The 24,731-nt window shown below is 55.1% G+C and overlaps 2 protein-coding genes across 3 annotated transcripts in view; both read right to left on the bottom strand.

Annotated features, from left to right (window-relative positions):
* LOC100457565 (collagen alpha-1(XVIII) chain) overlaps positions 1-24,731 on the bottom strand; it is a 121,688-nt gene that overhangs the window by 56,565 nt on the left and 40,392 nt on the right. The window lies entirely within an intron of this gene.
* On the bottom strand, positions 8,811-11,905 carry LOC134760862 (collagen alpha-1(XVIII) chain-like). The gene has a single exon (XM_063720926.1). The coding sequence runs from the start codon at positions 10,779-10,781 to the stop codon at positions 9,441-9,443; it is 1,341 nt and encodes a 446-aa protein (XP_063576996.1). The 5' UTR covers positions 10,782-11,905; the 3' UTR covers positions 8,811-9,440.

Here is a 24,731-nt window from a genome sequence, read left to right as displayed (position 1 = left end):
CTCAGCCCACTTTCCTGGGAAAAGAGAAAATAACCACCTCAGTAAGACTCACACAGAGCTTCCGGAACCTGATCCAGAGCTTGAAGAGCGCGCCACCATCATCGCTCCATCACACTGTAGCACTTACACAGTGAATTCCCCTGGGGACATTAACGCACCACCATCATCGCTCCATCACACTGTAGCACTTACACAGTGAATTCCCCCGGGGACATCAACGCACCACCATCATCACTCCATCACACTGTAGCACTTACACAGTGAATTCCCCCGGGGACATCAACGCACCACCATCATCACTCCATCACACTGTAGCACTTACACGGTGAATTCCCCCGGGGACATCAACGCACCACCATCATCGCTCCATCACACCATAGCACTTACACGGTGAATTCCCCCGGGGACATCAACGCACCACCATCATCGCTCCATCACACTGTAGCACTTACACGGTGAATTCCCCCGGGGACATTAACGCACCACCATCATCACTCCATCACACTGTAGCACTTACACGGTGAATTCCCCCGGGGACATGAACGCACCACCATCATCGCTCCATCACACTGTAGCACTTACACGGTGAATTCCCCCGGGGACATTAACGCGCCACCATCATCACTCCATCACACTGTAGCACTGACGTAGTGAATTCCCCCGGGGACATTAACACACCACCATCATCACTCCATCACACTGTAGCACTTACACGGTGAATTCCCCCGGGGACATCAACGCACCACCATCATCGCTCCATCACACCATAGCACTTACACGGTGAATTCCCCCGGGGACATCAACGCACCACCATCATCGCTCCATCACACTGTAGCACTTACACGGTGAATTCCCCCGGGGACATGAACGCACCACCATCATCGCTCCATCACACTGTAGCACTTACACAGTGAATTCCCCCGGGGACATTAACGCACCACCATCATCACTCCATCACACTGTAGCACTTACACAGTGAATTCCCCCGGGGACATTAACGCACCACCATCATCACTCCATCACACTGTAGCACTTACATGGTGAATTCCCCCGGGGACATCAACGCACCACCATCATCACTCCATCACACTGTAGCACTTACACGGTGAATTCCCCCGGGGACATTAACGCACCACCATCATCACTCCATCACACTGTAGCACTTACACGGTGAATTCCCCCGGGGACATTAACGCACCACCATCATCACTCCATCACACTGTAGCACTTACACAGTGAATTCCCCCGGGGACATTAACGCACCACCATCATCACTCCATCACACTGTAGCACTGACGTAGTGAATTCCCCCGGGGACATTAACGCACCACCATCATCGCTCCATCACACTGTAGCACTTACACGGTGAATTCCCCCGGGGACATTAACGCACCACCATCATCGCTCCATCACACTGTAGCACTTACACGGTGAATTCCCCCGGGGGCATCAACGCACCACCATCATCACTCCATCACACTGTAGCACTTACACGGTGAATTCCCCCGGGGACATCAACGCACCACCATCATCACTCCATCACACTGTAGCACTTACACGGTGAATTCCCCCGGGGACATCAACGCACCACCATCATCGCTCCATCACACCATAGCACTTACACGGTGAATTCCCCCGGGGACATTAACGCACCACCATCATCGCTCCATCACACTGTAGCACTTACACGGTGAATTCCCCCGGGGACATTAACGCACCACCATCATCACTCCATCACACTGTAGCACTTACACGGTGAATTCCCCCGGGGACATGAACGCACCACCATCATCGCTCCATCACACTGTAGCACTTACACGGTGAATTCCCCCGGGGACATTAACGCGCCACCATCATCACTCCATCACACTGTAGCACTGACGTAGTGAATTCCCCCGGGGACATTAACACACCACCATCATCACTCCATCACACTGTAGCACTTACACAGTGAATTCCCCCGGGGACATCAACGCACCACCATCATCGCTCCATCACACTGTAGCACTTACACGGTGAATTCCCCCGGGGACATCAACGCACCACCATCATCACTCCATCACACTGTAGCACTTACACGGTGAATTCCCCCGGGGACATTAACGCACCACCATCATCACTCCATCACACTGTAGCACTTACACAGTGAATTCCCCCGGGGACATTAACGCACCACCATCATCACTCCATCACACTGTAGCACTTACACAGTGAATTCCCCCGGGGACATTAACGCACCACCATCATCACTCCATCACACTGTAGCACTGACGTAGTGAATTCCCCCGGGGGCATCAACGCACCACCATCATCGCTCCATCACACTGTAGCACTGACGTAGTGAATTCCCCCGGGGGCATCAACGCACCACCATCATCGCTCCATCACACTGTAGCACTTACACGGTGAATTCCCCCGGGGACATTAACGCGCCACCATCATCACTCCATCACACTGTAGCACTTACACGGTGAATTCCCCCGGGGACATCAACGCACCACCATCATCGCTCCATCACACTGTAGCACTTACACGGTGAATTCCCCCGGGGACATGAACGCACCACCATCATCGCTCCATCACACCGTAGCACTTACACGGTGAATTCCCCCGGGGACATGAACGCACCACCATCATCGCTCCATCACACTGTAGCACTTACACGGTGAATTCCCCCGGGGACATTAACGCACCACCATCATCGCTCCATCACACCATAGCACTTACGCAGTGAAGTGCCCGGGGGAACATCTTGGCGATCCCAAAGTGCTGGGATTACAGACGTGAGCCACCATGCCTGGCCAAGACTTGATTTCTTGACAGAAAGAAACATGTTTGAAAATGATTCTGGAGTACTCTGGGAAATGGCAGATGGAAAGCGCCAGGAATCCATCTCCCCAACTAATTAAGAAGTACATGGACAGAATTTGTCTTAGAACTCTTTTGGAACTCTGGAGTCTACTGAAAGCTTGCAATGTCCAGAGGAAGGCTTGGACAGTAACAGGTGGTTAATTTAGCTAAACCCCAGCTCTTGGCACAATAGCAGCCGCACATCCATCCCCCACCCCCATTCCCATAGCAGGTGCCATGCACGAGTTCCTGGAGCAGCAGCCACACAGCTTGTGGGAAACAGGATGGCAAAAAGGACCCTGTCCTGCAGACATCGAGAACCTGTGCTCTGATCAGGTTGCTTGGAATCACAGAGGTGCAGACAGGGCGGGGGCCATTGTTTTACACTCCCTCTGTTGTTGCAAGCTCCCCCTTCCAGCTGAAGTGACTTCAAGGGGATTTAGAGGGCGGGCACTGTTTTTTCTCCCTCATTTTTATCTTATTCCTCCTTTGGGAGCCAAACATGAAAGAACAGGACTTTGAAAAAGAGCAGCATGTAAGAGGAAAATTAGAAAGTGGCTGCACACACCCAGGGAAAGGGACAGGCTCAGAAAAGACCCGAGAAGACCTGAAGTTCACACCTCAGGGAGATTTTTGGCACAGAGACAAAACATTTTTTAAAAAGTAACAACAAAAAAAGCGAACGCTGGTGAAGGGCGAAATTGACTTCAAGAGCCACATTACTGAGTTCAAATGTTCACTTTTTAACACAAAATCACAAGGCACACAAAGTGATAAGAAAGTATAGCACATTCAAAGGAGAAAAATAAATCAACAGAAGCTGTCTCTGCAAAAGACCTGATGGCAGATCTACTAGACAAAGACTTTAAAATGACTGTCTTAAAGATGCTCAAGGAACTACAGGAAGGTGTGGAGAAAGTCAAGAATGTGATGTATGAACAAAATGGAAATATCAATATAAAACCCTTGAAAGAAACCAGAAAGAAATTATAGAACTGAAAAGTACAATAGCTGAAATTGAAAACATCACTAGAGGAATCTGAAGGTGATTTGAGCAGACAGAAGAATAAATCAATGAGCTTGAAAATAAGATAATGGAAATTTTCGAAGACAAAAGATGAATGGAAGGTGAAAAGAGCCTAAGGGGCTTGTGGCCACCATCAAGAGACAAGGAAGTATGCATGCTGTGGAAGCTGCAAACAGAAGAGAAAAAGAAAGGTGCAGAGGGACTATCGGAAGAAATAATGGCTGAAAACTTCTCAAATTTGTTGGGAGACATGAATATAAACAGTTAAGAGCTCAGGGAACTCCAAGATGAACTCAAAGAGACTCACACCAAGTTACATTATGATCAAACTTTCAAAAACGGAGAGAGAATCTTGAAAGCAGCAAGAGAAAAGCAACTGATCACACCCAAGGGCTTCTTAATAAGATTATCAGCAGATTTCTCACAGAAACTTTGGAAGCCAAAAGGCAGTGGACCAGTACATTCAATGTACTAAAAGAAAAAAAAAAAAACAACTGTTAACCAAGAGTTCTATATCCAATAAAACTGTCCTTCAAAAGTGAGGGAGAAATTGGCATTCCCAGATAAACAAAAGCTAAGGGAGTTAATTGCCACTAGACCTGCCTTGCAGGAAATGGTCCAGGGAGTCCAGCAGGTGAAATGAAAGGACACTAGTCAATAACAGTAAGTCACATGAAGAAACGAAGATCTCAATAAAGGTAAATACATGGGCAATTATAAAAGCTAGTACTGCAACAACAGTTTGTAACTGCGCTTTTTATGAATGAACCTGGAGGATATTAAACTAAAGGAAATCAGGCAGGCATAGAAGCAAATACTGCATGATCTCACTTATATGTGGGATCTAAAAAGGTCATATTCATAGGAGCAGAGTAGAATGGTGGTTGTCGGGGCTGAGGTCTAGGAAGGACAAATATGTGTGCATGCCACAGATGTGGCTAGCAAGAAGGGAGCCTCGAGGGGGGCCCAGCAGCCTGGCTCGAGAGGGCTCTTCAGCATTGCAGCAGACACACGACAAGCAAGGGCCCCACAGGGGGGCACCAGGAGACCAGCAGGCATCCACCCTAATGGTACAGGCCATCTGATAAGGGGTAGGGACTGGTGCCGGGATGGATGGTGCCCATGCACATAGTGGGATGCAATGGGGCACAGCTGCCACCCTACTCTGTGCATAGGCAACGGGGGCCTCCTTGACTTACTGTTACTGAGTAGCGTCCTTTCATTTCACCTGTTGGACTACTGGACCATTTCCTGCAGGGAAGGTCTAGTGGCAATTAATCCCCTTAGCTTTTGTTTATCTGGGAATGCTAACAGGGCACAGCCGAGGCCAGCCCACAGAGAAGAGGAAATGTAACTGTTGGTCGAAGGGTACAAAGTTTCAGTTATGCAGGAAAAGTAAGTTCTAGAGGTCTAATGTACACATGGTGATTACAGCTAGAATACTATATTGCATATGGCCCTTCAAACTTGAGTAGATCTTAAGTGTTCTCACCACACTCACAACGGTAACTGGTTGAAGTGATAGATGTCCACTAGCTTGACTTTAGATATATACAAAAACCATGTAAAAGGACCTTCAGGGAGCCCCGTTTGGAGTGCTGTGCTTTTCATTCTGCCTGCGCCTGGTTCAGAATCACACAAGATCTTGTACCCACAGACAACTGCACCCAACGCACTGGGCCCTTGACACTCCAGTAGGAGTTAAATGCTGAGTCACTCTTGGTGCATCTAAGAGGCATGGAGAATTTACGAGAAGCTTAGCCAGCATCATCGAAAAAAATATTTGTAGGTTGCCAAGCAGTGAGAGACAAGCATGAGTTATTTCCCACGGAGTGGTCTTCTCCCTTCTTAAACCAGTTACATGGGAACGTCAAACAAATCAAAGCATTTTAAGGAAAAGGGACATTTTCTCAAGTTCTGCATTTGACTAAAGGAGCAAGAGGTAAGCACTGTGTAAGGATACCTGTGTGCCAGTGGCTGGCCCATGGGGTAGGGAGCAGTGATGAAGGAGCAGCCCCTCGGGGCCATCATGGTGACGTGACCTTCACGTGCACTCCCGTGGCCTCCCACTGACCTCCGAATGTCTAGTGATGCGGGTGGAGGCAGAGGAAGCCCCAGCCCAGGGGCCTGTGCACCACTTGCCAAGATCATGGGACTTGTGCATTTGAGATGAGCGACTTGGCCGGCGTGTGTGTAGACCTGCCTCCCGAGCACCCCGGTGGTAGCTGTGCCCGGTTGCACCCCACTCTGTGCATAGGCACTGTCCATCCCGGCACTGGTCCCTGCCCTCATCAGACAGCCTGCACCATGAGGGTGGACGCCTGCTGGTCTCCTGGTGCTCCCCGGCTGGGAGCTTGCTTGTCCTGCATCTGCTGCGATGCTGAAGAGCGCTCTGAGGCCAGGCTGCTGGGCCCTCCTTGAGGCTCCCTTCTTGCTAGCCACACTTGCGGCATGCACACGTGTCTGTCCTTCCTAGGCCTCAGTTTCTCACCTGTAAACGGGAACAATACACACCTCCCAGGTCAGAGGATGCTTGCCTGTAGGACTCCTTGGAAATATCACCTGCCTCTGCCACAGTCCCAGGGGCCAAGGTTTGTGAGAGCTCAGGAGGGGCGTAGAGAGCAAAGTCCAGAGGGCCAGGCACCCGTTGCTGTTGTGGGGTGACACTCCCACAGCCCTTGTGACCTGAGCTCCATATGTCACTCACAAAGTCCTACTAAGACAGCCCAGGGGGCTTCCTGGAGGCAGTGTCCCAGGCAGCCCAAGCCCAAGCCCTGCTCACTCACTCTTGGCAGCTGCAGCAAGGGAGCCTCCCTACCCCACCCTGGCCCTCCCCTGTGAGGGGGCCTCACTCCCTTCCTCGTGGGCCTGAGGGACAAGCCCACAACACAGCAAAACCCTCCACAGGGTCCCTGCCTGTGTGCTGACCACAGGGTTCACCCTCCCTTTGAGTGCCCCCCACGCCCCAGCACAGCCGCACTGTCCCCCACGCTCTCCTCGGGGTGGGCTGGGGGGGTGGACACACAGGGCAGTGCCCAGGACGAGATGGAGGGGGCACTGGAGATGGAGCTGGGCAGGAGGCAGCAGGACCCCTCCACCTCCCCTCCCCTCAGAGGCACATACTCCCTGACCCATGGAGATGCAGCCAGGGACCTCTGTGGGCCTCGAGGGCTCTGTTCTGGTGCCAGGATCACAGCCCAGCACCCCCACTTTCGGGGCCTCACAGTCTGCCCTGGGGAGTCAGGCTGGGCTCCCCCTCCTCCTCCTGCCCCTCACCCAGGGCTGGGAGTGTCCAGCCCAACATTTGCCCGGCAGGAGTTGGGGCTCACCCAAGAGAAGCCTGGGCTGAGGAGGAGCTGAGAGGCCAGAAGAGGGGGCAGGACCCTCCTGGCCAGGCCACACCTGGGAAGGGGCTCCTTGATAAAGCCTGAGGCCCACCTCTGGCCAGAGGCAATACAGGCCAGGAATGCTGGAGTCCCCCAGGACCCTGCACGGGACATGGCCTCCCTCGCATGGGGACACTACCAAGCTGTCCAGATGTTCAGTGAGAAGTCCCCATCAGGCTGCGCCACCAACCCCGCCAGCTGCAGTTACAGAAATTCCTCACCCTCACAGCCCCACTCGGACCCCAGCCCCCAAGCCATGCAGCTGAGCCCCGACTCCCGGGAGAACAGCACCTTCCCTGAGGCTGAAGCTTGTTCACAGCGCTCAGCTGATCCCAGACAGTCTCGGGCTGGCAGGGCTAGGGCAGGGTCAGGTGCGCAGGCCTGGCGTTTCCCCTCCCACAGGCCGCAGCCCTCCCAGCCCGCTGCTGTCCTGTCTGCCTCCATGGGCTTGCAGTGGAGGAGGACAAGGTGGGCTGTGCTCAAGCCTCCCGGGGCTCCAGGACACCGGACCCGGGTCCCTCCAGGCAGTACGGCTCCTGCAGGGCTGCCCTATCCACGTGCTTGGTGGGAAACAGTAGCCAGGTGGGGTGTGGCCCTGGGGGGGCCCTGGGGGGGTTGCCTGCTGGTGCTTGCTCGGCATTTGGGTGTTCCAGGGACGGAGCATGAGCAGAACCCAGGAATCCGGCTGCTTGTAGCAGTGCCAGCTGCGCTGGGGGTGACATCTAAGCCCTGAGGTGCCAACATCCGTGGGCACAGCCCCTGCCTCAGGAGAGCTCCAGCCCTACAAGATGCCAACAGCCGCAGGCACAGCCCCTGCCTCAGAGAGCTCCAGCCCGACACTTCTGGGGTGCATCCACAAGGGCCCCCACTCCTGCACACACCAGGCCACCCCAGCGCAGTTCCTGTGCCCCGCTCAGGCTCAGCCAGGCCCTGCTGCAACCCTCCCTCCCTCCCTGCCTGCCCCTCCATTCCAGCCCACGTGGGCTTTACTCCTGGGACCACCTGTTGTCAGCACTTGTCCATGCTCTGTCTGTGGCCCCCCGACCACACCCCAGGCCCCACGCAGGGTCTGCAGAGGCTCTGGGCTTTGCTGAGAGAAACGGTCACTGGCCTGAAACTCGAGGGGAATCACCAAGCTCGTCATCCCTCACAGAGCCTGGCAGGTGGCCGTCCACCAGAATTTCCACTGCAGGTACCCCCACCTCCAGGTCCGGCACAGCCGCTAACCCCCACCAACCCTGTCCCAAAGCCCAAAGAGCAAACAGCAAGGCTGCTTCCCCTCGGCACTATGGGGAGGACAGCAGGGGAGGACAGAGCACCTCACCCTGTGGGGACGGGGCCTCTGGGCCAAGGCTGCCAGGTGCACACAGCAGGCAGAATCTGAAAGGGGCAGGCACAGCTCAGGGGCCCTGTCTACCCCTGGACACAGAGGAGGGAGCTGCTGGGGTCCTTCCTGGGCTGCCCCTGCCCCCGGGAAGTTAAAGAGTCCCCCCTTCCCTCCTCTTCCTGCCCCTCAACTGCCCAGCCAGCAACAAGGCCAGGCCACGTGGTGATGGGGCAACGTCCCCTGGGCCCAGGAGCGGCCCCCACTGTGGCAGGGAGACTGTGTGCTTCAGGATGGGGAAGGGGACATGAAAGGCTCCCTCTCAGGACAGGCCCTGCAGACCTCCCTGGTCCCCACGCTGGGAGTGTCTCTGCACTGCCCACGCGGCAACACCCTTGGACCGAGCACGCTGGGGCTCCCAGGAAGCACGTCGAACCGTGCAGCTTAGTGACCGGGGCAAGGTGGATGCAGCCGCACCTGAGCGGGAATCTCGGCTCCCTGGGGTGAGTCACGCCACTGCCCCACGCCTCAGTTTCCCCTCTGTGACTCGGGGCATGGCAGGGTATCTCGGAACCGTGCTGAGGACTAAATGTGCTAAAATGCTCAGGGAGCCCCAGGCCCAGGCAGCGCCTGGACACATCGGCTGCGGTTCATCCAGCCCTCTTCCCGTCTAGACGCTGGCCTCCTCCCCGCACAGGAGGCCTCACTCCCAGCTCTCCCACCTCCCGAGGGCCACGGGCCCCTGAACATACAGACTCAGTGTGGGGGGAACCTGTAGCAGGCTCACGTCAGCCCCGACCACGCTTACCTGGCAAGGCAAAAAGGAAAGGGTGGGGAGATCGGGGCCGGCCAGTTACCTGCAGCCGGCCCAATGAACACACAGTACCCGTCCTCCTGGGTCAGGAGCGAGGCACAGGCGACAGGCAGCCGGCCCCCACCCAGGCGGCTCCAGCACGCATCCTGCAGGGCCTCGCAGAACTGGCGGCAGGGTGGCGGGGCGGGCGGTGGGACGCTGCCGCATGGGGGGGGCCAGCAGCAGGCAGAAGAACCAGGCGAGGAAGGGGTGGCAGCGCGTCCGCAGCAGGCCCCCCCAAGCCTGCGCCCCGGCCCGCACCTGCTCGCCGCTCTCGTGGTGGAGGTGGTTGGGCAGCCAGGAGCGTGAGATGCCCAGGCGGCCGCAGACCGGCAGGGAGGGCGGCAGGGGCAGGCAGCGACCGGCGGGGGCCTTGGGGTCAGCCCGGAGCAGGGCAGAGTTATTAGCAAGACCCGGCCCCGCAGAGTTAGCCGCGTGGGAGACCCAAGCACCGCTGTCCCCGATTAAAGTGGTGATTGCGACCTGAGACAGTGCGCCCGGGAGCCCAGAGGAGAAGGCAGAGGGGGCTGCGTGCTTGCCCAGGGAGCCCGTCACCAGGGGGTGCAGAAGTGGCGTGCGCAGGCGGACGTCAGGGCGTTGGAGCTGCTGGCTGGCAGCGGCTGCGGCGGGTGAGAGTCCTTGGCTGTCTGGATCCTGCAGGCTTCCCCAGGGAGGGGCCCCGCCCAGCAAGGAGGAGAGAGAAGCTCTACCTGAGGACGATGGTGGCACCGAGGGCCCCGTGAGTGGTGCCCAGGGCCTGCCCAGGGAGGGAGGCGATGGGGTGGGTGCAGGCAGGGTGCCAGCCTCGGTCGTGTGGGCGCCCGGAGAGCTGGGAGTGCCACGGCTGGGCCAGAGAGTGGTCCCATTCTCCTGGGGGGTGCTGGAAGGCCCAGGGAGGGCAAAGGGGCCCACGGGAGTCTCGAGGACCAGCGTTTCCACCCTGGTCAAGCTCTCAGTGGGGACAGTGTCATTCCACAGCTGGACGAAGCTCCTGATGCCTTGGGCCACGTTCAGGATCTTGGCTCCGACACCGGCAATGTTCTCCTCTGGCGTGTCTGGGCTCTCGGCAGAAGTGGGGGTGTCCTGGCCATCTTCCAGCAGCTCTGAGGGTGGTTCAGGGCTGCCAGGGACTGTCGCTGGCTCTGTGGAACCATTCCGGGGGGCCATGTGTGTGGGCTGCGCAGGCAGGGGCCCCTGGGGCTCAGGGATCGTGGTAGCTGCGTGGCTGGTGTCCTCATTGTTGAACCAAAGCCAGTTCAGGTTCAGCAGGTCGGCCCGGGCAGCCGCCAGGGAGCAGAAGAGCAGCAGCAGGATGCGGCAGCCGCGGGGGTCGGGAGCCATCGGGGCAGTGCGGCTGGAGCCACGGGCTGCGGGAGGGCCTCTGTGCCTGGAGGTGGGGCTAGCCAGGCTCACGCCCTCCTGCTCTCCCCTGTGCAGGCTTCCCAGCCTCTGGCTGGCTGTCTTCCACCCCCCACTCTTGCAGAAGGAAAGAAGGCACCAGCCTTGGAATCAAGGTGCCCAGCACCCGGGGGTTCCAGCACCCAAGGATTTATAAGTTTTCCCACGGCCCTGCAGCAACCCTAGGCTCCGTGAGGACAGAGGGTGACTGTGTGCAGTGTCCGCAGGGTTCCCAACGTGCTCCGCTAGGCTCTGCCGGGGCAGGGCTGCTGAGTCTCTGGATTGGGGCTCCAGGCCAGGACCCCATCCCAGAAGCACTGAGGCAGCGGCCCCCAGCCCCTGCTCCCCTCTGACCTGGGCCGCCCAGAGGCACCTGGCCTGGAGCCATTGTGTTCTGGGAAACTTGGAACTGAAAAAATGCTCAGCTTGTTGCAGTGCCAGTTCCACTGTTGCAATGGCTGCCCAAGTCGTTAAACATCCTGGGGAGGGTCTCGGGGGGCTCGGACCCTCTCAGAGCCGCTGTGCCTCCCCTCAAAGCTGGGGCTTTACCTGCCTTGGACTGTGTCCGTCTCAGCCCTTCCTGACCTCCTGCCCAGGAGACCCAGCAGAGAAGGAGCCCAGGACCCGGGCAGGAATGCATCCTCCTTCCCGGCCTCAGTCTCCCCGTCCACAAAAGGATCCGATTAGACTGGAACATTCCAGGCAGTGGGTAACCCACAGGGATGTGAATGGCATGTGAGTGGCTGCTGTGCACCCCCCCAGCTGCCCAGGCACAGCAGTGGGTGCTGAGTGTGCCTTATGCCCTCTGAGGACCTGTGTGCAGCCTGGCCATCGGCCCATTTCACAGATGAAGAAAACCAAGGCATGAGCCTGCTGACCCCACTCAAGATCACGGAGCCCATAAGAGGTGGAGCCAGATGGAATCCAGGCAGTCTACACAGGCGTGCTCACTCACACACGTGCACTCACATGCACACACGTGCTATCACACACATGTTCACATATGTGCATCCTCACACGCACACACCCACAGTTTTCACCCCACAATCCACCCACCCCCTCAGTGCTCTGCATGCCCGCTCCCCCAGCTGGAGTCCCTCGTCACCCTGCCTCCTCCAGGCTGTGTGGCTGGGGTTGCAGCCACCCTCCCCCAGGGCTGGGTCCAGTAGATGTGACAGCAGCTGTGACGAAACAGCCCCACAACCTGTCCCCAGCTCAGGATATGCTATAGCCATTGGTTGACTGCTGTCCACAGGGCAGGGCTGGGCTGCTTGGGACCCGGCCTCGTTTCAAGCAGCTGAGTGCCACGTCCTTCTCGAGGGCAGGCGCAGGCATTCCATAAGCAAACATCTGCGTCTCAGTGAGGCCGTGCTCCCAAAACTAATCCCCACACTGCTCAAACTTGTCTTAGAGATGCCCAGAGAATAGTCTCTTTGCTTGAAAACTGACTGCTGCTGATGTGATTTTATGCCTGAACACGCCTCCGGAAAGTCTCCGAACAGAAATTCCAGAGACTGCCCCCTCTTCCCTCAGCGCATCTCGGGGAGGGAACTCTGTTGTGGGGGACGCCCCCAGCCCCAACCTGAAGGCTCTGTGCTCAGAGGGTCACTGGCCAGCTGGGCTGGCCCTGCATTCATGTCCCCAACATACAGCTCCTGGGCAGAGGCAGGCACAAGGAACTAATTATGCCCGGCAATGGAGGGAGAGCAGCTCTGGCCCTCGGGGCCACACTTGGAGGATGGTGGCAGCCCCATCGCACTAAGCACCCACCCTGCCAACTGCAGGGTGCCCAGCTCCCTCCACCCTTCACCTGCCCACTCCATTCCTGACCCCACCTTTCCTGCCCCCTGTCCAGGACTCCTCCACCTCCAAGTGCTTTGAGAGCTTCCTGCAGGGTTCTCTCACCTCCAAGCACCTCCAGTGTCACACGTTTAACCTCCTGGAAGTCCTAGTGCGGCTCTGCCACGGCTCCACAGCTCAGCCCCTAGGATCTGGTTCCCACCAGGAAGCACCTGGCAAGGGTGGCTACTCCATGAGCCTCCTCACACATCATCACTCACACGCACGTGTGTGTACACACACGATCACAAACACCCACATATGCACACATATATGTATGCTCACTCCTGCTCACACATGAACACATGCACATACATGCTCAGCTATGCCATATGTCATGTGTGACTACTCACATGCTTACATGTGTCCGACATGAATGCTCACATGCACCCACAAGCACACAGTACATACATGCTCACACATGTCACATATGAATACTCACTTGCACACACAAGCACACACGTACATACATGCTCACACGTCACATATGAATACTCACTTGCACACACACAAGCACACACGTGCATGCATGCTCACATGTCACGTGAATACACATGCATATACAATCTCACATACATATATGCACACGTCACACGTGAATGCTCACATGCACACACAAGCTCACACACATACATGCATGCTTACACATCACAGAGTGCATATGCATGCTCACACACACACGCACACACACACACACATGCACACACACAGGCAAGCACACTCACCATGTACTTGCACTCTCAGAAAGCACCCTGGTGTTGCCCAAGTCCTGCTAGCAGCATGGCCAGGGATCCAGGCCTCCTCCCCAGCCCCTGCCCAGCTCCGTGTAAAGGGCCCAATTGTGGCTCGTTCCAGGAGTCTGTGTGCCCAGATGGCACCATGAACAGTGCGGACCAGGGTTTCGGCGTGGCCTCTTCCCCTTGGTGGAGGGAGTGGAGAAGCTGAGGCACACAGAGCAGCAGTTGGCAGTTTCCCTGTGGCTCCTCGGCACCTCCTGGGGTGAGTGCGGCCTCAAGCCTGCCAGAGACGGAGGACACACGTGTCGTCATGAGGGACCTTGGGGTCTGCAAGAAGGCAGGAACCACTTGGCTCTGATGGGGCGGCTGGGAGGCCCATGATGGAGCTCACTGGAGACGACCCAAGCTAAGGAGGAAGAGGGCCCACGGCTCCCGACGGAGCAGAGTTGACAGGACAGGTGAGACCCCTCTCTGGGGGTGCGCGGGACCTGGGTGACACACGAGAGTGCCCCAGTCTGAAGTCCTCACACCCTATTGCCTTGAGGCCTGAGATTGACCTTCCCAGTCTGACTTCATAGAGGAAGCAGCCTTCAAATCCCACCGCCTTCCCCTCTGAGCGTTCCTGCTGCTGTGCGCAGAACACGGGGTCCTCATTCAACTCAACAAAGGCAATGTTAACCACAAACTCCCTCAGCAAACCCCACGCAGACAAGCGCATCATCCCTGTGAAAGCCAGCGAGGAGCTGGGGAAGAGCATGGCTCGCCAACCCCTTGGGATCCCAGAAAGGTGGCACCACACAACACAGCCACCCAGCTGCGTCCCCAGGGCCCCAGAGCCTGTGGGGCCCCTTTCTCTGGCTCTCAGTTATGACAACAGGAGGGCCAAGGGGCTCCCTTCCTGGAAGCCAAGCTGACCTAGCTGCTGTGTTGTGCATCATCACAACCTGTCCCAGGGCGTGTGGAGTTTGACCTTGGGTTGACTCCCTGCTCTATCCTCCGCTTTATTCCCTGATGAGAAAATGGGTCTCCTCTGTTGCTAGGCTACAGTGCTGTGGTACCATGGCCTCCGCTGGCCGGCCATCTGGCCAGGGCACTAGAAATGCCCATTGGAAGCTGTAGCCATGGGCTGCCCGCTCCTGAGGGGCCTGAAGCTGACAGCTCAGAACCCCACATCCCCAGAGGACCTGCCGTCCCCCACTGGTGCCGTCCTGCAGAGTCGGGCCCTGTCTCCAGAGGTGACGGCACTGCCAGAGCAGCCACGAGGGCCCTGGAGCCTAAGCGTCCACCTGGCCTTGGTGGACCGGGGGTGCTGTCCCACCACGGAGTGGGTGTCCTCCCTCAGCCTCTGGTGTCCGCACAGCCATCGAGGGCTCACCACTGCCACGCCAGCCACGGGCTCCAAACGTTGAAGCAGCTGGCAGCAGGGTGCAGGGTGGGCACACTGGGAGGGAGGCCTGAGATGCGGTGGGGAGGTCACATGCACTGGCTGCAGTTTCAGAGGCCGAGGGAGACTCCGCCCACCATGAACACAGGTGCCAAGAACTGAGCCTCCCCACTCCCTGCACCCCATCTGGTCTTCAGGAAGGTTCCACCCTCCCACTGTCTCTGCCCTGCCCCAAGCCAGGGTTTGTCCTGTCTTGTTGGCCTGTCTGGTTTGAATTCCTAAATAGTGTGGTCTTTTATTTTCTTTTTTTAAAAAGGCACAAACACCCACACATGAACAGGGGAAACTGGTTCATCAGGGGACAAAGAGCGGGGCTCATTTCCGGGCTGAAGGCCCCAACCGTAGCTTTGAGGATCCGGGTTGTTCAATCGTCAGAAACGCCCCTCCTGCTTTTGGCCACCCTAGGCCTCAGCCCGCGGTGGGTGGCTCTGGGCTCCCTCCCCTTAGGTCTCCCACACCTCGACCCTGAAGGCTGGGGGAGGATGACAGGGATGAGGGAGCAGGGCAGCTCCCACCTGAGCCACGCTCTTCGCTCCCTGAGCTTGTCCTTGCCCCCAGATGCTCGCCTGAGCCCAAAATGTCCTGCAGAGACCCCTCAGGTGTGGCCTCCCTCCTCTCCTTCCCCAGGGACCAGAGACTGTCCAAGGACAGGCCCAGGCAGGCTCCGGGAGATTCCAGGGAGGGAAACCTGGGCCCTGAGGTCCCAGTACCCACTGCCCACGGGCACGCCCCCAGGCGGGCACAGCCAGTCAAGGTTTGGATGCCGCAGACACGTCTCCAGCCCTTTTGAAACTAAAACATGACTTTTCATCTTTCTGTGGTGCAACTAGTTTATGATTGTCTAAAGTCTCTGAATGTGCTTCCTGGGCTCTGCATTTTGTAGCTACTTTTTCAAACCACAATGATAAAGGCAGCTTTATCATGGCATTTCCAGAAGCTCTGGAAGTGCTCCCTGACAGCTCCGCTGCTTGGCCGGGACCTCTCACCAGACCTGGCCACCGGGCACAACCCGGCCAGCGGCACGACCAGCTGCCGCCGCCTGCAGATTCAGTGGCTGGAGGTGGCTGCACAGTGAGAGGGCCAGGTGGCCGGGCCTGGGTCCAGGTCCCTGGAGCGCATTCCCCTGTCACCAAACACATGGACCTGAAGACCTACGGTGGCAGAGGGAGTGTGGCAATACCCTATCTAACATCCACCCCCAGCTTACAGCCTCTTTCCCCATCTGCTCAGTGCTTAAGGTGCCCCATAAGCCCATTCTCTCCCCCACAGTGGGGGCAGAGTGGAGGCTTCTGTCCCCCGATTCCACGACGAGGCTTCTCTTAGCTCTTCCCTGGATGTACATTCCTGGACTCAGCCGTGTCCCTCCCCAGGCTCTGGTGTCCCTCTGACTGCTCGGCAGAGCCTGGGGACTATGAGGTGGGGAGCCTGAGCTCTTCAACCTCAAATCGTCCACTGGGTGATCACAAGCGGTGGGAGCCTTCTTGGCTCCTAAATTAATGCCAAGCACAGCCTGGCGCTCAGTGGGCGGCCTGCCTCTTCTCCCTGCACCTGGCCGGCGGCAGCTGGAAGCCCATGAGAGCCAGGCCCTCCCCTCGGGCTTGGTGCAACCTCCACCACAGCCCCAGAGTCCACCCTTGGGAAGGCCGCCAGAGACACAGGAGATGGATCACTGGTGCAGGGTCATGAGCCGGGCAGCGGGGCCTGAGGCAGGAGCAGCAAAAGGATCAAAGCGCCGCAGGGAAAAGACACTTTAGACATCTTCCCAGGGACAGCTGCCACCTCTGCCCCTGACAGGAGGCCACGGGGAGGACACACAGTCCCTACCATGGCTCTCCACAAAGCCTGCACCTAAACACGAGCAGGCAGGTGGGTGAGTCCAGGCTGTGGGACAGACACCCCCACAGACACCCGGCTGGACTGCCATGTTAGGAAGAAGGCGGTGGGGCAGCGGGGGCAGGCAGGGCTGCTCCAGAGTCAACAGACTACAGAGCAGGACACTAATGCCACACGTGGTCCCTGACGGTTCTGGGACTGCCCAAAAGACACGCAGGCCAGTGGGGCAAAGGACATTATGGAGCGCATCAGGAGATGGCCTGTTCGCAGGAGGACAGACAGAATTATTGTAAACTTCTCAGGCATGACGGTTACACTGTGGCTCTGTGGGAGAATGTCCTCGTTCTTGGGACAGGCACACAGAAGTGCATCTACAGGGCAATGGGTGGAGACGCTGCGGCTCACCTCAGCGAGTGTCTGTACTTGCATGTGGGTGTGCAGGAGCACACGCATGTGCATGTACACGGATGTGTGGTTATGGATACACGCATACACAGATATCTGCATGTGTGGACTGCATGTGGATTATGTGTGCATACAGATAAGCATGTGTGAATGTGTGCATGGGTATGTACATGTGCACACACGGATACGCATCACGGATGTGTGCAGATATATACACACGGATACGCATCACGGATGTGTGCAGATATATACACACGGATACGCATCACGGATGTGTGCAGATATATACACGTGGATACGCATCACGGATGTGTGCAGATATATACACGTGGATACGCATCACGGATGTGTGCAGATATATACACGTGGATACGCATCACGGATGTGTGCAGATATATACACGTGGATACGCATCACGGATGTGTGCAGATATATACACGTGGATACGCATCACGGATGTGTGCAGATATATACACGTGGATACGCATCACGGATGTGTGCAGATATATACACGTGGATACGCATCACGGATGTGTGCAGATATATACACGTGGATACGCATCACGGATGTGTGCAGATATATACACGTGGATACGCATCACGGATGTGTGCAGATATATACACGTGGATACGCATCACGGATGTGTGCAGATATATACACGTGGATACGCATCACGGATGTGTGCAGATATATACACGTGGATACGCATCACGGATGTGTGCAGATATATACACGTGGATACGCATCACGGATGTGTGCAGATATATACACGTGGATACGCATCACCGATGTGTGCAGATATATACACGTGGATACGCATCACCGATGTGTGCAGATATGTATGCACATGGAGGTGTATGTAGATATTCTTGTGTGCACATGCGCGTGGATACCTGTGCACGTGGATATGCATGTGTGTGGATATGGACACGGATGGAGGAAAAGGGAGTGCCTGGGAAAAATATGGCAAGTGTTTGCTTGTGAGTCGAATGGAAGGTGTGTATGAGCATTTTCTGATACTCATATCAACGTCAATGCAGGTTTGAAATGTTCTCAAAGGATGTTTGTAGAGAAAATAGAGCTTTCTTCCTGATGTCTTCTGGCAAACTCCCTATGCCAGCTCTACCTCTGGCAGTGCAGGTGACTCAGCAGAGGGTGGGAAGAAATGCTTTTCAGACCTCGATCCACGTCCCCTGGGGCTCTGTGTGGGTGTTATTCCTGGCACGCCTTCAAAGCCTTGTTACTCCTCCCAGTCCAAGGAGGCTGGCAGAAGACGCTGCCTCTGTCTTCTGAATGCTGCCGCAAGGGGGGCCGATGGGTGGAGCACAGCGGGGCAGCGAGGCTCACCGACATCTCCTGCTTGATGTGATAAAGTTCACTGAGGGCAAAACAAAAGACCTCAATGTGCTCTATAGGCTCTAAGGGAACCATCTACGCTCTACCCAAAACAAAGCAGATATTTTCAAAGACTCTAAGAAGTTCGAGAGCCAAGGGGTCCCCCGATTTTGTTCTTCTCCAGGATTGCTTTGGCCATTCTGGGTTCCTTGAAATTCAATTTAAGTATTGGGGTCACTTTGACAATTTCTATAGCCAGTGGGGATTCTGGCAGGAGTTGTGTGGACTCTAGTTGATTTAGGGAGTATTCTATCTTCCAATCCACAAACATGGGATAACTTTCATTTATTTAGATATTCCTTAATTACTTTCAATGTTGCTTTGTAGTTTTCAGAGTATAAGTTCTTGTTGATGCTGTTGTAAACAGATTTTTCTTTCTTAATTTCATTTTTGGATTGTTCATTGCAAAATAAATACAATAGATTTTTCTATACTGATTTTATACCCTGCAACCTTGTTGAGCTCATTTATTAGTTCTAATAGTTTTTGTGGATTACTTAGAAAAAACTGTAATTTTAGAGGAACAATAAAAAACTTCTTAGAGGCTACAACTTTTACTTTTAAATATATATGATATATGATATATAATATATGTAAGATCTGGCCTCTAAAAATACAGTTTTACTTGTTCCTTTCCAATCTGGATGTCTTTTATTTCTTCTTGCCTAACTTCCCTGGCTAGAACCTCCAGTACAATGTTAAATAGAAGGGGCAATAGGGAACGTCCTTGTCTTGCTCCTGATCTTAGGAGGAAAGCATTTGCTCCTCCATCACAAGCACAGTGTCAGCTGTGGGCTCTGTCACAGATGCTCTTTACCAGCTTGTTGAGTGTTTTTCATGAATGGTGTTGAATTTTGTCCAATACTTTCTCCGCATCTATGGAGATGATTGGGTGTTTTTAATATTTTATTCTATTGATATGATGTATTACATTGATTTTCAAGTATTAAACCAAACTTGAATTCCTGGGATAAATCCCACTTAGTCATGGTGAATTTTTTTTATATGTTGCTGGATTTTATTTACTAGCAGTCTACCAAGGATTTCTGTGTCCATATTCATAAGATAAATTAGTCTGCAATGTTCCTTTTTTGGCAATGTCTTTGTCTGATTATGGTATCAGAGTAATACTGGTCTCACAAAATGAGTTGGGAAGGAAGTGTTTCCCTCTCTCCTAGTCTTTTGAAAGATTTTTTGAGAATTGTTTTTAATTCTTTAAATGCTTGGTAGAATTTAGCTGGGAAGCTCTCTGGTCCTTGGCTTTTCTTTATGGGTGTTTTTGGATTACTAATTCAGCCTCTTCACTTGTTATATATCTATTCACATTGTCTATTTCTTGCTGAATCAGTGAGTAGTTTGCACCTTTCTAGGCAATTCTCAATTTCATCTGCCATCTAGTTTGTTCATAGTATTGGATTAGAAAAAAGTCAAAGGACTTATATTCCCAATTTTAAAACTTACTACAAAGCGATGGTAACAGGACAGTGTGGGAGTGGCACAAGGACAGACACATGCATTGGTGCAGTGGAACTGAGGGTTCTGGAATAAACTCATAACCTACGGGCAACTCATGTTTGACAAGAATGTCAAGACCGTTCAGTGAGGAAAGAGCAGCCTTCAACAAACGGTGCTGGGCCAACGGAACAGATACACGCAAAAGGGCGAAGCTGGATCTTCACACCACATGCAGCTATTAAAATTTTTATTTTAGCTCTTAAATAAAAGAGCTAAAATAAAAAACCTTTTGAAGGTTTTCTTTTTCATAACCTTGGATTTGGCAAGGGATTCTTACATATGACAGCAAAAGCCCAAGTGACAAGAGAAAAATAAATTGGACTTCATAAAAATTTAAAAGTTTTGTGCTTCAAAGGACACCATCAAGAAAGTGAAATGACAACTCACAGAATGGGAGAAAATATTTGCGAATCATGTATGTGAGGAAGCACTTCTATCTAGATGATGCAAAGAACTCATAACTCAACAACAAAAAGACAATAATCCAACTAAAACTGGGCAAGAATCAGAATAGGCATTTCTCCAAAGAAGAAATACAGACAAAAAAAGATGTTCAACATCATCAGTCATCATGAAAATGCAAATGAAAACCACGAGACACTGCTTTACACCCAAGATGGACTGGAATCAAAAAATCAGATAAAAATAAGTTATGGCAAAGATGTGGTGAAATCGGAACTCTTAAGGCTGCAGGAAGGGACGTGAGATGGTGCAGACACTTGGGAAAGCAGGCTGGCAGTTGCTCAAATGAGTAAACACAGTTACCATAGTCCCTGTGATTCCACCTTAGGTATATACCCAAGAGAAACGAAGACACATGTCGACATTGAAACTTGTACACAAGTGTTCACAGCAGCACTGTTCATCACAGCTAAAAGGTGGACACCGCTCAGAAGTCCACCAAATGCTGAATCCATAAACACAGCATGATGCCTCCACCCGGTGGGACATTATTCAGTGACAGCAAGGAATGAAGCCCTGGGACAGGGTGCAACACGGACGAACCCAGAAACCACACGCCGAGGGGAAGAAGCTAGACAGAAACGACCACACGTTACATGGTTTAATTCATATGGAAGCTCAGAAGAGGGAACGCAGGGACAGAAAGGAGATGAACGGTGGCCAGGACTGGAGGGAGGGCGGGCGGCGGAAAGGCTTCTCTCTGGAGTGATGAAATGTTCCAAGGTCGATGGGTATGATGGTGGCATAGATTTTTGAATATACTGAAAACCACTGGATTGTACACTTCGAGTGAATTGCAGGGAATGTGAATTACATCTCAGTAAAGCCGTTCAAAACAATCAAGGGAGACCCACATCACATTTTCCAAACCACAAAATCCTTAATGCTGCTTGATTTCTTAATAATTCCATTTTGAGTGAGATTGATTTTTTTCATGTATTTGATGAAAGTGTTTCTCTTATAAATTCCTGTGCTTTTAAAACTCACTTTTAGAGGGGTATTTATCAACTTTTAAAAACTAGGGTATGGACACGGAGCCTTCTTTGCTGCTAGTGTTGGTTTTCAGACCTAGTACCAGCATGTTCGAGGAGCACGTGGCTTCCTCCTAACACATCAAGTAGCGTTTCCTTCCTGGCTCACAGCCTGCGCTCCCCGGGGCCTCTCTCGCCCTGCACGACCCAGGCTCTCAGAGCTGCTCTCATGCTGGCCCCCGGTGCTCGCGGCTGGCATTTATCGAGGGCTCCTCTGTCCACAGCACTGTGGAACCACCCTCCACGCACGAGTGAGCGTGCACCTCACAACTATCCTAGCATGTGCATTTTACAGCCAGAAAACCAAAAGCCCGGACGACCAGCCGACCCCCGTCCTATGCCTCACCACACCCCCGCACACCACCCACAGGAGCACACCGTCCTTCATTCACTCTGCACGTCCCACACCTCACTACACCCCTGCACGCACCTCACTACACCCCTGCACCCCCACACAAGCACACGGCCCTTTATTCACTCCGCACGCCCCACGCCTCACCACACCCCCGCACGCCACCCACATGAGCACACGGCCCTTCATTCACTCTGCACACACACCCGTGCTCCTGTTGCAAGCCCAGCCTGCTCACAGCACTGAAGATGTAATGGAGAACAAAACCTGGCACAAAGTGAACAGAGAGGTGATTTCGGGAGGCAGGAGGTGCCACGGAGCACACACGTCACATGGGAGAGGGTCGAGGACGCCACGGGATGACCATGCCAGGCCAGGATGTGCAATGGGGAAGGGGCCGAACAGAAGGCAAGAGAGAGCGACAGCATGGCAGCTGGGAAGCACGTTCCGCACAGACGGACACTGAATTCTTGTGTGGCAACGTGGCCCCCCAGTGGTAGGGCCAGACACCTACTCAGCCTGCAACATCCTGGCCACCCAAAAGAGGACAGGCAGTCCTGGCTGCCATTGGGAGGACGGTCCCCTTCCTAGGAGTCTGGAGGGCCACCAGATGTCCAGCGTCCCTGGGACGCATCTAGGGGATCATACAGCAGGCATCTCTCCTTAGTGCTGCAGCTCAGCTGTTCCTCTCCACCAGCAGAGCCGCTTAAAGGGGCACGGGGCCGCACAGCTCTCATACTCTTCACCAGGAAATTAGCACTTGATCTGTGTTTTCACGGAGGCCTCCCTGGGGACCCGGCTGCAGCCCGGGATGTGACGGACAGGTACAGCACCACCCAGAGGCTTCACCCTTCGCCCACGTGGGAGAAAAAGGGCCGCCTGTCGGAGAACAGTTCAGCACAGTCCACACCCCGGGACCTCCTAGGTCCCGAGAGACCACAGTGCAAGGAGGGAGCCCTTGGCCGAGGCTCCCAGCCCTGGATGGCCAGCGGCAAAGCATCTCCACCACCGGGACTCTGCTGCGACATCAAGCTGGGCTGTGAGGGCCAAGGAGGAAAGGCATGGGCGGCCTTTCAAGCTGGTGAAGGCCCACTTGGTTTTCAAGGGTTTACCAGGTTGCTCATTAACTGGGTTTTCTCATGGAAGACCCCAGGGCAGGCTCACACAGCCAGGTTCCCACGGGGCTGCCAGACCTACCCAGACCCCAGCTGTGACAGCCACACTTGTTCCGGTTGGAGCCATGGGGTAAGCACCTCCCAGGCACCAGGACCTGTGCTGGATGCAAGACCCACGTGTCCTCCAGGAATCCACCCACACCAGCACCGCCGCCCACACCAGCACCACCACCCACACCAGGACCACGCCCACACCAGGACCGCTGCCCACACCAGCACCGCTACCCACACCAGCACCGCTACCCACACCAGGACCGCCACTCTTGGGCCTGGGCGTGCTCATCCAAAGGGGTCCGGCCCTGCTACTACCCGATGACAGAGACTACGATGTCCAGGAGGTGGAGGAAGTGGTGGCGGAGGCAGAGAGGGCAGTGCGTGCCCAGCTGTGGACACAGGTGAGGGTGGGCTTAGGGGCAGGGACACCCATGGTGAGTGAGACACGTGGGTGATGTGGAGCCAGAGAGTGAGGGGCCCTCCCCACAGACATGATGCGTGCCTCTGCGGCTTCACGGATTTCATCATGCTCTGCAGTTACAAAAATAAAACTCACAGGTGGGATTTAAAGGAGAAAAAGCAAGGCACAGGCACGGAACGGGCAGGGTTTCCTCACGTGTACCCTGTGTGTGTGCAGCGGGTGGCATCCAGTCATGGCCAGTGTCCAGGCCCAAGGCTGTGGCCCCACAGCAGCCACGGTGGGCAACAGGGCAGCGCCGCCCACTCAAGGGCACAGCCGAGCTGCAGGACTGTGCGGTCAGGGCAAGTGGGCCTCCCCGCAGAACTGTGTGGATGAGGGCGAGGTGACCTCCCCTGGGCTGTGGATGAGAGCGAGGTGACCTCCCTGCAGCACTGAGTAAACAAGGGTGAGGTTGTGGGGAGGTCAGCTGAGGGTGGTCTGCCCCAACTGCAGGCTCTGGGCTGGGCTTCCCTGAGGGTGGCGTGGGTCCGGCCATGTGAGGCGGTGGGCAGAGCCCCTTCTGTACCCCACACAGTGGCTGGTGAGAAGCACACAAGATGCACAGTCCTCTCCCTGGAGTGGGGGTCCCAGGGGGTCACCAGGCCTGCGCTTTGGCAGGGAGAGACCCCGAGACCCCATGGACCCTGTGCTGAGGGCAGCCTCCCATGGCGTTGGGGGTGGCGTGGGGAGTCCCTCCTTTACAGAGAGAGCCGTGTACCCAGCAGTGTGCTCCATCCTTTAAGGACACGGGACATTTTCTGCTGGAAACAGCTGCATATCAGAGGTGGGCGTCTGAGGTGGACAGGTGAGAGCTGACCTGGCGCCACGCCGTAAGCTGGCCCTGCTCAGAGGAGACCTGTTGGCGTGAAGAGCCAGCGGCAGAACATTGGAAGCTCACGGCCATGTTCTGTAGAAGGCGCCGGCTGGTGAAGCGGAGATGGCAGGTCATGGAGAGGAGCAGGGGGAACATGAACAGCCCGGGACGGGAACGGTGGCCAGAGCCAACGGGCAACAGGACTGGAGGACCTGGTGGGGGCACCTCCAGGCCAGGAGCTGGCAGCCCTCGAGGTGGGGTCAAGCGTCCCGAGGCCTGGAGGCAGCTGCTGGGGCAGGTGGGGCGCCTGGGATGGGCATTTGGGGGTTTTATGATTTAACACAGGAAAACTCAGCCTGGGAATCTGTGCTGTCCCTCATCTTCTGGGGACAGTAGGGGCAGCGTCTGGCCCCATTGCTTCCCCCTCTCCCAGTAC

Source organism: Pongo abelii, chromosome 22, assembly GCF_028885655.2.
Source record: "Pongo abelii isolate AG06213 chromosome 22, NHGRI_mPonAbe1-v2.0_pri, whole genome shotgun sequence".
Taxonomy (NCBI): Eukaryota; Metazoa; Chordata; class Mammalia; order Primates; family Hominidae; genus Pongo; species Pongo abelii.
This window is presented reverse-complemented; position numbering and strand designations above follow the sequence as displayed.

Bases quoted from the DNA above. Each gene is read 5' to 3' on its own strand.
- LOC134760862 (XM_063720926.1), bottom strand. From the start codon at position 10,781: ATGGCTCCCGACCCCCGCGGCTGCCGCATCCTGCTGCTGCTCTTCTGC.